This window comes from Acipenser ruthenus, chromosome 3, assembly GCF_902713425.1.
Source record: "Acipenser ruthenus chromosome 3, fAciRut3.2 maternal haplotype, whole genome shotgun sequence".
NCBI classification, from domain to species: domain Eukaryota; kingdom Metazoa; phylum Chordata; class Actinopteri; order Acipenseriformes; family Acipenseridae; genus Acipenser; species Acipenser ruthenus.
This window is the reverse complement of record NC_081191.1, coordinates 95431147-95445160: the sequence shown is the minus strand read 5'-3', so window position 1 is coordinate 95445160 and position 14014 is coordinate 95431147. Positions and strand designations below refer to the sequence as shown.

The 14014-nt window shown below is 38.8% G+C and overlaps 1 protein-coding gene across 5 annotated transcripts in view; it reads right to left on the bottom strand.

Moving 5' to 3' along the window:
* Window positions 1-14014, bottom strand: part of LOC117394384 (dnaJ homolog subfamily B member 6-like) — a 55986-nt gene that overhangs the window by 21068 nt on the left and 20904 nt on the right. For 3 of the 5 annotated variants that reach the window (XM_059019187.1, XM_059019177.1, XM_033992600.3), the window contains 6 exons: window positions 12956-13065; window positions 11894-11956; window positions 11256-11366; window positions 9699-9836; window positions 9076-9232; window positions 7815-7885 (listed from right to left, as the gene is read on the bottom strand). In XM_059019187.1, coding sequence (XP_058875170.1) covers window positions 7815-7885; window positions 9076-9232; window positions 9699-9836; window positions 11256-11366; window positions 11894-11956; window positions 12956-13065 — 650 coding nt within the window. Of the gene's footprint in view, window positions 1-7096; window positions 7886-9075; window positions 9233-9698; window positions 9837-11255; window positions 11367-11893; window positions 11957-12955; window positions 13066-14014 lie in introns of those variants that run through there. The other 2 variants (XM_059019195.1, XM_033992603.3) reach the window with 2 other exon arrangements.

The following is a 14014-nucleotide window of genomic DNA, read 5'->3' as shown; positions in this document are numbered from 1 at the left end:
AAGTAAGCAAGTCTCAGTTTCAACTGTGAAAAGAAGACTTCGAGCTGCAGGTTTGACAGGTCGAGTGGCAGTAAGAAAGCCATTGCTAAGATGGCAAAATAAGAAAAAGAGGCTTGCCTGGGCCATGAAGCACCGCCAGTGGACTACTGAAGACTGGAAGAAGGTCTTATGGACCGATGAATCAAAATTTGAAATCTTCGGTTCATCACGCAGGGTTTTTGTATGCCGTCGAGTAGGCGAAAGGATGGTTCCTCGGTGTGTGACACCAACTGTCAAACATGGAGGAGGAAGCGTGATGGTCTTGGGCTCTTTTGCTGGATCCAGAGTCGGCGACTTGCACAGAGTGAGTGGCACCCTGAACCAAAACTGCTACCACAGCATTTTGCAGCGCCATGCAATACCCTCTGGTATACGCCTAGTTGGTCAGGGGTTCATCCTACAGCAAGATAATGACCCAAAACATACCTCCAGGCTATGTCAGAACTACCTTAGAAGAAAAGATTAAGGCGGTGGGCTTCAAATCATGGAATGGCCAGCACAGTCTCCAGACTTAAACCCCATCGAGCTGGTTTGGGATGAACTGGACAGAAGGGTGAAAGAAAAGCAACCTACAAGTGCAACACATTTGTGGGAACTTCTGCAACAGTGTTGGGAAGAACTTTCCGAACAATATTTGATTTCCATTGTAGAAAGAATGCCACCAGTGTGTTCGGCTGTTATATCTGCAAAAGGTGGCTACTTTGATGAGTCAAAAATTTAGATTAAATTTTGTTAAACAAAACGATTCCATGATTTCTTTTTTATCTCCAATTGTTTATTTGTTCTATGCTTTAATTTCAGAGTACATTGAGACATTAAACTGAGTAAATTTCAATAAAAACTGGAAAAATGGAGGTGTTCTAAAACTTTTGACCGGTAGTGTATATATATATATATATATATATATATATATATATATATATATATATATATATATATATATATAAAATTATAATTTTGTTATTTTTTAATTCTGTAATTACATTTTTTTATTATTTTAAATTCTGTAATTTTATTTTGGCTCTTGTAATTCTGATATTTGCATAAATCCCTACTACCAACAATTATATATATACGCACACACACACACATACAAAAAGCCTTCACTGGCAGCGTAACCCCAGCTCTGAGACTTGCACAGGAGCTCTGGAGCAGGCAACCTTATGTAAAGAAAATAAAGCAATTAAATGAGAAACTCCAGGAGCAAGAACTCATTTTCTAGCAGCTCTGGCTACCATACTGAATCGGTCGCAGGGAGATGCATGCAGGGGGCACGTATCACAGCTGTTTCCTGCCTACTAGAGTGTGCTAACGCTACTGCCTATATTGCGCCACTTGTCAGGAATGATACCCATAATAACCATGTAGGTCCACATAGTACTTTCTTATATATTGGTATGATTTTTTTTTTTTATAACCAGTTATTCTTTTTCAAAATGCAGTAGCTGGAAGATACTAGTGCATATTCAATATGTACTGTAAGAGGATCAATATGGTTAATAAGGGTATTAAACTTCTCCGCCACACCATGCTAAGCTTATAGTCAGGGGTGGTTCACACGACTTTTAACATTAGGTTCTCACGGGAGTACCGGCACAAATGGTTTGGTACGCAAAAAAAATTAAGAGTCATCATCCATGTCGCTCCACCTCCTCCTCAGGCAGTTCAAGCAACTGGGATGGCAGTGTCAGAGACAACAACAATAGTTTATGAATGTTTAAGTAGGAGTTCAGATTTCTGATTAATACAGTACAATGTTTAACAAATCATCACACATTCTCTGTTTATTTCACTATCCTGCACCCATATTGCCACCCTGGGGATTCGAAAGCAAAAACCCACTTTGTCACTTTATTAATGTTGTTCAACACGTTAGTTTGATGACACAACAGTATTTATATAAGGATAGAACTGAGGACATCAAAAATATTAATTTGAACTAAAGTGGTTAAGTAAATATTTTTTTAAACTCACATTTAAATGCAACAGCTTTCAAACATCGACATCTCCTCTCACCCCCACTCAGTTCCTTAATGCAACGCCACATAACTGCATCCCTCTTCTCTGAATGGACGGCTTAGAGATCCCTGCTATCATTGGTTGTTTCAAGTGCCGATTAAAAGAACATTATCGACACAGAAGTCAAGTTCCTGCTCTATGCAGATGACCTGGTCCTGCTGTCGCCCACAGAGCAGGGGCTGCAGCGGAACCTGGCACTGCTGGAGCAGTACTGTCAGACCTGGGCCCTGGCAGTAAACTTTAAAAAGACCAAAATAATGATTTTTCAAAAAAAGGCCAGAACTCAGGGAAACAGATACCACTTCACCCTAAACAACACTACACTAGAACACACCTCAGACTACACTTACCTTGGCCTGACTACCAGTGCGTCAGGGAGCTTTAACCTAGCACTAAAGGAAAAAGCCAGAAGAGCTTTCAATGCCATCAAAAGAAGATTCTATAAAATAAATATTCCTATCAAAATATGGCTAAAATTAATTGACAAGTGTCATCCAGCCCATTGCGCTGTATGGTAGTGAGATATGGGGTCCACTCAGTCAACAGGACTACACTAACTGGGACAAACACCCAGTCGAAACCCTGCATGCTGAACTCTACAAAAACATCCTACAGGTGCAAAGAAAAACACCAAATCATGCATGCAGGGCAGAATTAGGCCGTTACCCAACACTCATAAATATAAAGAAAAGAGCACTAAAGTTTTGGATGCACCTAAAGAAAAGTGAATCAGACTCCCTCCAGTATGAGGCCATGCAAACCCAAGAGCTCAGCCCTGAAAAGAGTTCTCTAAGCCAGCTGGCCCTGAAGCTCACTGCACTGAACCCAACTAATAATACTAAAACAAACCAGCTTCAGGTCAGCACTGCTTACCAGCCCCCAATAAGAGTCAACCAAATTATAAAACTAACCAAAAACTGCTATCTGAAACATTGGGACACAGAAACAAAATCTCAAAATAAACTGGATTGTTATCGGGCCCTAAAAAGAGATTACACTCTGGCAGAGTATCTCTCTACTGTCAGAGATACAAAGCAGAGACAGATCCTGACCAAGTACAGGCTCAGTGACCACAGCCTGGCCATTGAGAAAGGCCGTCACCGGCAGACCTGGCTTCCTAAAGAAGAAAGGCTCTGTGGTCACTGTGAGACAGGAGAGGTTGAGACAGAGATGCACTTCCTTCTTCAATGTAAGAAATACTCAGAAAATAGACAAACTTATTTTAAAAAATTTGCAAATTCCCTCCCAAATTTCCCAAACATGACCAACCCTGAAAAAGTCCCAATCCTCCTGGGAGAGGAGGGAAGCACAGCCCAACTAGCAGCCCAGTATGTGGCTGCATGTCACAGACTGAGGGACACACAATGAGAGCTCTGCACAGAGACACACACACTTATGTATATACAGTATGTATGTTGTTGTGTATGTAGGCATGTATGTATTATGTAAATGCTTATTGTCCTGATACATGTTTTTTGTTAGTAGTGATATGTGTTTGGGTTTTTTTATGCATTGTATATATACATGTATGTATTGTATAATTGCTTTGGCAACACCTGCTATTGTAAGTCATGCCAATAAAGCACCATTGAATTGAATTGAATTGAATTGAATTGAATTGATCTTATGAACTGGAGTGGTTCCACCTATCACTCTCCATTTTGTAATAACTTGAAGCAGCCAATGATAGAGCTAGCAGGGAGGGACTGTAATTAAATTGGAACCCTCCCAGAGATTGTTGACAGACCCGGAGTCTCCAGGCAGGTATGGCTCATCTTGCAAGCGTGAGCACCCTCGCTGCTTTTATGAAAAATACGTTCCTGTTAAATATACAGAAGTATGGTACGCCTTTGTGTCTTAAAGAAAAATATGGAAGTCTGCATTTTTCTTTATTGGTTCTCATACGTACGAGTTATGTGAACCCCTGCTTATAGTAGAAGACTGACGCTCAAGTGGAGGATTTTGCATTAACAGTAATGAGTTGTGGAAGTAATAAGGTCACTGCACTGTCTCTTTGTACCGAAAGCAATTTTACATTACATGGGAGATGCATTTAAACAAAATGACCTTCCAAGACCAAAACCAGTCTGAAAATTAAACACTTGAATTGAAATTGAATACACTTAGAAACACTAATAAATGTCCTACTGCAATAAATCATGTGTATGTACTTGTAATTTATCCCTGTGGAATGCAGTACCTGCTTGAAAACTGCTTTCAAAAGGACTTCAGGGCAAGGCCATGCATTCCTTTCAGGGTGGATTTCACAACATTCACCCTAGTTCAAAGCTTATTTAATATTCTGTGACTGCTTATCAACACTTTATATATTTGCAAATGTACCAGTACGATTCTGGAGAACAACCTACTGGGCGAAATTCTAAATCTTTTCACTCCATCCAATTTTTTTCAACTACAATTCAACAGCTAGAAAAATGTATCTCTGTATGTACTGCCATTTCCTTACACACATAACTCTCAAAGCATCTGTGCCTTAAGAAAGGTTACCTCTTCTCCTTGGAAATGAATAGGAACCAAGTTGAGACCTAACTGTTTGTTTATACAAAATGCTAACCAAATCGTATCAATGGTTCCACTCCTATATTAAGAGAGAACAGATTTACTTCAAATGCAGTAAGAACCATGTGTACACCTAGTCTCCTATTATGAGGATACTGAAAACACAGGCGTGCCCTAGTATTTTTTGACACTGATTTCAAAGTCAAACGTTTCACACAATCCTGGCTTCTGAAACACTGTAAATGATTAATGGACTGCATCATTTCGGTATTCCGTGCCATGCTTCTATAGGCAACAATAATGAAGAAATAACTGAAGACTACCTGCTGTACAAGCTTCTTAAATGCCCAGGTTTTTTTTTTTCTGGCTTGGTAACAACTACCTCAGGTGCTAAATTTCCTTCATGTAAAAAACATGCTAAATGACAGTCTGGAGAGCAAGGCATTTTTCCTCCTGCAGTACTCTGAGACTTCCAGGGTGTCTTCCTGAATAAGAAACTGCCAGTTTCTGCACACCAACCCTCTAAAAAGCACTTTAATGCAAACTGTCATCACTGTAAGGGATTGTGTAGAATTATATCATCCTGTCACCCCTAGAGAACTGTGATGTCAGAAGGTGACATCAACATTATTGACCCGCATTAACAAAAACAAAGATGCACCCCTGAACTTAGGCTGCTATGATACAGTTAAATGTACTTTAAACACAGTAGCACTGTGATAATGTCATTGTTTATATCCCCAGAGGGACAGAATTGACTGGCATTGGGCTGGAAATGTTTTCTTGCTGTGTGGTACATTAAGGACATACTTTAACTCATTATTAATTATACAGTACGTACAAGGTACTGATTTACATCTTTAAGCATGTTGACTGGGGTGCACCTGTTGTTAGCCAGCAAAAGTGAAATGTGCATTTTGGAATAAAATATATATATATTATATGCATATTTTTCACATTATATTTGGTCAGATTTTTTTGTGGGTTGTAGTAGTATATAGAGGGAGTCAGAGAAAAAATGACACCAAAGTTTGGTGCTTCTTTCATTTGTTTGGTGTGCAAGGTAATCAAGCATGCAATCTTCAGGTGTGAAAAAGTTATTGCCCCCCCTAGTTAACTCAACCCAATTAAAGGGATAATTAGGGTCAGCTTTTTGAGTACTTTTGTTAACAACCAGGCCTGATTTGGGCCAGTCCTGCCCAATATAAATCTGACTAACTTTGGCCCTTATCATCAGAGTGAAGTTGTCAGCACACAGGTTCTGTTGAAGGATCCATGAATTCTGCTCCGTATCAGAGAATTCTACAGGAGAATGTCAGGCCATCCATCCTACTAGTCAAAGTCTAGACCTAAACCCCATTGAGATGTTGTGGCAGGACTTGAAACGAGCAGTTCATGCTCGAAAACCCACAAATGTCACTGAGTTGAAGCAGTTCTGCATGGAGGAGTGGGCCAGAATTCCTCCACGGTACTGTGAGAGACTAATCAATAACTACAGGAAGCGTTTGGTTGCAGTTATTGCTGCTAAAGGTGGCGTAACCACACAGGGGCATTGGGTGTTGCATAACTTTCTTTAATAAATAAATGAAATATGTATCAATTTTTTGTGTTATTTGTTCACTCAGGGTCCCTTTTATCTAATATTAGGTTTTGGTTGAAGATCTGAGAACATTCAGTGTCAAATATGCAAAAATGTAGAAAATCAGACAGGGAGCAAATACTTTTTCACAGCACTGCATATATAATATTCTTATAAGAGGATCAAATAAACACCAAAAATAGATTATCCAAGCCCATTCTTGACACCACCTCCTTTTCTGAAAGTGCTCCAGCTCCAGATAATTATTTAAACAGAGCTTTAAAAATAATATAAGGAATGTTTTTTTTGTAGGTCTATGAAAAACACAGCAGTGTGAGACAATCTCAAAATGTTCTGTAACCTAGTAAATATTCAGTCAACTGTAATAGCAATCTTACAGTTGGGACCACCCAATCTAATGTGTTTACAGTTAGTAAAGCGCCACACACTACATTTAGTCCAATAATGCATGTTGCATTCCATTAAGCAGACATTTTTTACATGAGAATGAATGCATGAAAAACGTGAATGCGGAGTCGACAGCAGCATATACGCTGAAGCACAAACATGAGATCAGAAAGTGCTTAAAAAGGCTGGCCTAGCAGTTATTAATAAAAATAATAACATAACTTGTATGGTGCACTCATTCAGGATCGAGTCATTGAGTCATTCATTCTACGTTCTTTCTGTGGCAAACCCTCCTGGTTGGACCATGATATAAAGCAGCTTACCTTTCTCTGCCTGCATTGCTTTGACTCAATTGCGAGTTGATCACACCCCCCACCCCCAGCTTTCGCTTCCCCTCCAAGCTGATCCTCTCTCCTCTACTACTTCCTGCAGCTCCGATTGGCTATGTGTGTTATTGGGCACCTTGAGCAGGGTACTAGATATCAAGTGCTAGCTTCATGGTACTTCTAAATCATCACACAGACTCCACAATTACAACATCCCTAGGAAGGATGTAACAAACAATTTATTGATTCCAAGTTACTTGTTTTGCAAATTACAGAATTTTTTTTTTTTTTTTTTTTTTTTAATTGTGTTTAATATGTTCATTTCCTGCATTAAGCCTGGTTATGCAACAGCAACATTAAACATATTTAACAGCGCTTGGTATTGGCATTCATGCAGAAATGAATCACCGTTGGCTTGTTTAAACAAAAATAAAACAATGCATATTAATACTATTAACTTATTAACATCATTATTAATAGCATGTACAAAAAAAGACAAGTTAGAGAATTGTAAAACAGTTTAATATTAAAGCAGGGTTCAATTTTCTAGTCTGAAAGCAAAAAAAAAACAAAAAAAAAAACAAACACACACACATCATGCTTCACCTAAGGAAAGAAATGCAACACAGCAAAGTGCTTACAGAAAAAAAAATACATCAAAATGAACAAACAAACAGGAATATTATGGTCCTACTAGTAGAATATGGTCCCAACAAAAGTAAACTTGAAAAAAACGCAACATCTCACAGGCTCCAATTCAGAAATACGTTGGGTAAATTGTGGAAATACAGTCCGTTCAAGGTATCTTCCAAAACAACCTCCTTATATTAAACAGAACAGGTGAACATTGTTGAAGCATTCACTTTGACTCAAACGGGCTGCGTGGAGCTACTTGTTATCCAACCGTAGGAGCTGCTCCTTACCATTTATAGTGAGAGATCTTAACTGCCCGTCTTCCTCAACCTCGACTCGCTCCTGGCCATTCTCTAGGATTCTGAAAGAAACAGGTTAAAAGAAAGATTTTATACTAGTCATTAAGATTACAGCACATACCCTTTTCTACATATTGAAAGAATTCATGTGTGTTAGACGGGCATCGCATTATATAGCTGGTTAATAGTATTCTATATTATTATGTATTCTATATATAGTTTACAATGGAGATTGTGACTGGGTAGTATAGAAGAGGTGCAGGGATGGAAATAAAACTATTGCATAGCAATTAATCCATGCCTATGAGTTTAATATGACACACCTGAGCTTGTTACATTCACACTGTGGCTAATGAAGCCTGTATTAAAACCTGGGATGGGTGCAACTGCTATGCAAAAGGAATCTGATTTCAATCCCTGAATTGCATGTTATACAAGACAGGATATTCTTATGACTAAGCAATTTGGCAAGGATCACACAGCTCAATTCATATGTCACATGTCTTTTTGGAAGCACTAGTCTGTAGCATTTTCATAAAGAGACAGCTCTGTATGAAAAACGCATTTAGAAAATCAGGAGGACATTCCCAATCAGCATTCATGATAAGGATTTCAGTTTCTACAGGCCCATTGACAACTTTTGATTAGAATATTATATCAAAAACAATTACTTAGGATATTTTCAAACTTATAAAAATTGGCAGATTTCTTCGTATGTAAAATCAAATGTAAACATATATGCTTCTTTATTTTACCACACTTCCCTCCAATAACTCACTGGCTCTGGTACTACACAAACTAAATAACTTTGAAGTTTAAGAAAATAAATGAAAATCAACACATAATACTGTAATTATATTACAGTATGAAATATGTTTGATGTATATTAAATTCCCTGAGATGCAAAAGCAAAGTGGCAGCAAAAAAGGTTAATTTCTACTGGACACCCCCTGTAATGGATTTTTATTGAGAGAATCTTGTAAAAACACCGTCTCAATGTAAGTGGCCTGTATCAATAACATGGTTAAAGCCATGCGGCAGTGACAAGCCATGGCAGGGGAAGCTGGGAAAAGAGCGAGTCGAGGATCAAACTTCAGGAATCAGAGAACACGCGTGTCTGTGTACCGAGTATGAAGCCATCTTGAACCGTCGAGTATCACCCAGAAACCAGAACAAGTCACATGACTCCAATATAGCAACCACCTCAAGTCACAGTTGCCAGTTTAACTGGTTTAAAATTAGAAACACGCACCTTTTTGTGGTAATTTTTCTGCCGTTAATTATTTTGGTGGATGATGAAACTGATCGGAAGTTACCCATGCCGCCTACACCTCCTCCTCCTCCTCCAAATGAAGTGGAAGAAAACGACGCAAATCCACCGCCGCCCATTTGCCCGAATGAGGTAAAGCCTAATTGAGAGAGAGGAACAAAAAACAAAAACAAGGATGACTCAGACTCATGTTACCAGCAGAATGTAAAAGTATGGGTAACACTTTAGTTCAGTGATCCGTAAAACAATACCAAAAAACAAACAGCAAAAGTGTGTAATAGTCGTATTTCTAATCATATTCTACTGTTAATAGCATATTTAACATGTTTGTAGATTATTTATAATCTTAGAACAGATCCCTAAACAAAAGTGTTATTGAAGTATGTTACTGAACCAGGTACCATGATAATGGAATTAATCAAAAGTAAGCATAATTGCTGGCTTCACAGACTTCAATGAATCTCATTTTGGACAACCTCGCCCAAAGTAACACTCAGCAGCCCAAGATTACTGCTCATCAGGGTTTATGAAACCTGCCGATTTGGGTAAATCTGTAGATATCCTAGTTTTCCATATGCCACATAGAAACCGGATGTAAATAATACCTGGATCAAACCCAGAAAACCCTGCACCGAAGGGAGGGAAGCCACCGAATCCATGGAAGAATGGGCCCCCTGCACGGCTCCTGCTCACGCCACGACTGCCTCTTCGGTTTCCAAAGAAGTCATCAAAAGGATCATCTACTGCAGTTCAGATTGAAGTAGAACGTGTTAGTTACAACCTCTCCTTAGTACTTTTCTAAATAATTCAACAAGAGATTAGGCGATGTCATGCAAAACATTGATTCATGTAAGAAAAACTCAGGTCAGTAGATCATGGTGGATGGCAAAGGCTCATTCGACTGCAGTCCTAAACTTCCTGCACACAGCAGGACTAGGGGATTTGGTTGATAAAAGTAATGACCTGAAAGCCATACGAAAGTATTCAACACTCAAGTGTTAATGGTCCCTTCTAGTTTGATGGATGAGCACTGATATGATGTATGATGGAGGAGTACTGACACTTAGGTGTTGACGCAATACCAGCATTAGTTTTGAACTTGCATCCAGTGGAACAGCTTCAAGAAAGCCAAGACCAGGTGTTTTGTGCAGCCTGTATACAGATTTAGCCTTCATCTATAGTTAGTACTGGTTTGGCACTGTATCAAGAAGCTGGCCTTTTCAATCAACCACACAGGAACCGCATATGTTTTGGGTTACAGACACTTCATCCTTCAAATCTTCAGAATGCAGGGCATTTGATGTCTATATCTAGGCTCCACCGATCTGAAACAGTGCTGGTATTGAGATCTGCTGCCATTAAGATCAGCTGAAGAAAGACCATTAAATGTAATCACTCAAGATGGGCTCTCTGCTGGCTGACCAACTAGGTTAACCTCGGACACACGAACACTGGGCTTGGCAAATGATAAATATGCTTCTGCCAGCTCAGTGGTATCAGTGACTCGCACTGAAATGTGTTTTCATTTAGCATCCCACAGCATCATAGCAACAGGACAGTAATGTCCTGCAGCCAGTGGCCAGCAGCACTGCCATAAACATCACTAGGGGTGCCGAAAACCCAAATATAAACTAAAACCCAAATATAAACTAACACCAAAATTACTAATTTTTAGTACTGCATTTTAGAACTCTTAAATCAACTTCCTAGTGCAATATTTGTTCCTTTGAGCGCTTGAGCAACACAAAAACATTATTAAAACAGTACCCATTTAAAAGAGGCACAGGACTGTTTGAAGATTAAAAGACCAGTCAATACAGTCCTGGAACTGTTCTCTGCAAGTGCTCACCAGTTATTTGGTTCTGCACAAAGATTCTGTATTGCCTGCTGGGTCAGACGGAACACACAAAAAACCAAAAATGCTGAATCATACAGATCATAACTAAATGGTACCGACAAACCTAATAGAAGAATGATAAAAACTAAAACTGTACATTTCGCAAGGCAAAATACACGGGTCATGCTGCATCTTTACTTTGGCATAGTAATAGACAACCATAGTGTACTCGCATACTAGAAGAGCTTGCCAGTGCTCCCTAAAGTTGGGAGAAAGTGCATCCCCAGATCCATACTCATATACAGCAGAACAGAATGTCACCCACCAAAGAAATCTGCAAAAGGATCTCTTCCTCCAAAGAATTCCCTGAACACATCTTCTGGGTTGCGGAATGAAAATCCATACCCGAAGCCGCCGTTGTTATAGTGTCCTCCACCTGAAGAAAAGGGACACCCTTTGTGAGTATTAAACACAAATTAACGTATAATTAGATCACACTGAAATGCTGAAGATGTTATCCTGTAATGGCTCAAAGGGAGCGCAAATAAAACTGCATACCCTGTTAAAGCACAAGTGACTACAGCAGTAACAGTACCTCCTATTACAAGGATTTTCTTTTGGTTTACTGTTTCTCTATGGGAGCTCTAGGATGTAGATCTATTGGTGTTTGTTTTGTTTTTTTTTGTTTTTTTTAAATAAGGTCTGCAATATAGAATTAGGCGTGTTCCTGCAGCAGAGCTGCTAACCAAAACAGATAACCTAAAATGCACAACAAACTGATCCTGTAAATAGACTATAGGAAAAGGCAGTAACATTTAACACTTAAAAGTACAATTCTAAATGGCAATAAAGTTTACATTCAGAGGAATTCAGTCCAGTGTTTTATAAGCAAACAAAAATGCAATGAGTTTAAACTAGTATTATTCCCATCATGCAAATAAGTTGACATTTTATTACTCGTACCTCCGCCGCCTCCTCCAATCAAGCCTTCTTTACCATACCTGTCGTAAACATCACGTTTATTGGCTGCAAGTGAAAGGAAAAACAAGTGTAAAGAACGACGGGTTAACTCAGATACTGTATTAAAAACCATCAGGTACTCCTGCTTCAAGATTAGTCAAATGCAGTTTTGACATCTGTAACATGAGTTTACTTTTCTAACTGCACATGGTGACAGAAGGGTAATGAAGCAACAGACCCCTTTTTAATCAAACACTCCAGCATATTATGTCTTGTGCTGCAACCCTTGTGTGATAAGCAAGTACAAACACATCATTTGGTGCAACTTACAAGAGAACCTACAGCAAGGATCTCAATGAGCATTCTACTTATTAACTACATTATAAATGAAACGTACTGGCTAACTGATACTGCAGTTCATCCAGCTATAAACCCAGAAGGGCATACAGAAAATGCACAAAAAACACTACTAAAGTAAGAATATTTCAGCTACAAGGGGACTCAAAGCTTGGTAGTTTACATTGATCTTGTACACTAGGCAGCACTCCCAGTTCAGGGCGCGATAATATCTAGAAGTACCTATGCCAAGTCCTGTACTACTGAACCATTATCCAGAAATACTAATGATTCTTTCTCCCCCCACCATCTTCCACGCTTATGAACATCCCTGGGATGCACTTCAATAAATGCTGGAGAAATGTAATGCTCCAGTTTTTTTTTATTATTATTATTATTCAAAGATGGTCACGAGCAACTTTCTTAGCAACCTTTAATTTCATTAGTTAGTGAGAAACATAAAATATCCTAAACCTATAACACCAAAGCCCATGTTACTGCAGTAGATTGGGATTTATAGGTATATGCTATTTAAGAGGCTCAAGTATCAGTCAAACCCTATAATAAAAGAATAAGCAAATTCAGCATAAAATTTATTTCTGTAAAACATGGAAACAATGCCAACAGCTGCATATAGATAGCGGCACAATGGTAGACTAAATTATAACCTTTCATTGTATCAAGGACTCTCCCTTAAGCATGCAAGTGTTTGAACTCTGTGTCACGTACCATCCGATAGAACTTCATATGCCTCTGACAGTTCTTTAAATTTCCTCTCTGCATCGTCCTTGTTATCCGGGTTCTTATCAGGGTGCCATTTCAGTGCCAACTTTCTGTATCTGAAATTGAGAGCCAACAAAAAAAGGCATCAGAGCTGCATTCAACCAGCATGTGTCAGTTAGTGCCGGTCCGAGATTCTTTTGATGCATCATTAGTGTGGGCTTATGGAAAGGGGCCTCTCAATATTCGCAATCTAATTTACAAAATATTGGCAGCTCTCCAAAAATCGCCTTGTGCCATTACACACAGTGTCACCAAAGTGCTTAATACTGTAACCGGAAGGCTAGTGCATTTCAGAAGTGGGGAGAAAAAAAAAAAGGTCCCATGTGCTGTAATAGGAGATGTTAAATACAGACACTTCTGTAAAATACTGTACTGACTTAATAAAAAAATGTATTGCTACAATTCAGTGTCCCACTTAGATTGCATCCAATTTAACTTGTAACAATAATGGCATTTAAAATAGGTATGACAATGCTGCAGGACAGCAGTTCTATATTGGTAGACCCAAAGGATCTTCAGCACAAAAGGGGGAGCAGGGATAAGGTTGCTAGTGCTATGAAAGGTAATACAATAGAACACTTTGGTTAGCAGTTCTTTTAAAATGTAATCTGTTATTGAAACCAGTAATAGACCAGAACATGCAAAAATTGGTCAAGTTAAACAATGTCAATACCAAACTGAATGAGCAGATCGCAATTGGATGAGGTCCCCAAATAAAGGCCCCCATGCTTTATGTGCTGGACAAAGAGTTTGTGCCATCTGTATTATTGAAACTGGGAATGGTGAAACCTGCAGTTAATACCTGCTGACCAACTGGGAGAAGAGGGATGGGACAGAGATTAAGACTGGGTTATGTAAATAATAAATCAATGCAGTAAGTAAGTAAGTTAGTTTTAGCTTTGGTCAGGACAAAATATTACTTAAAGTCTAGCATCTCTACAATGCTGATTTTTTTTTTCTTTATTATCTGAACCATGAATGATCCAAGGTCACAAAGGAGCATTA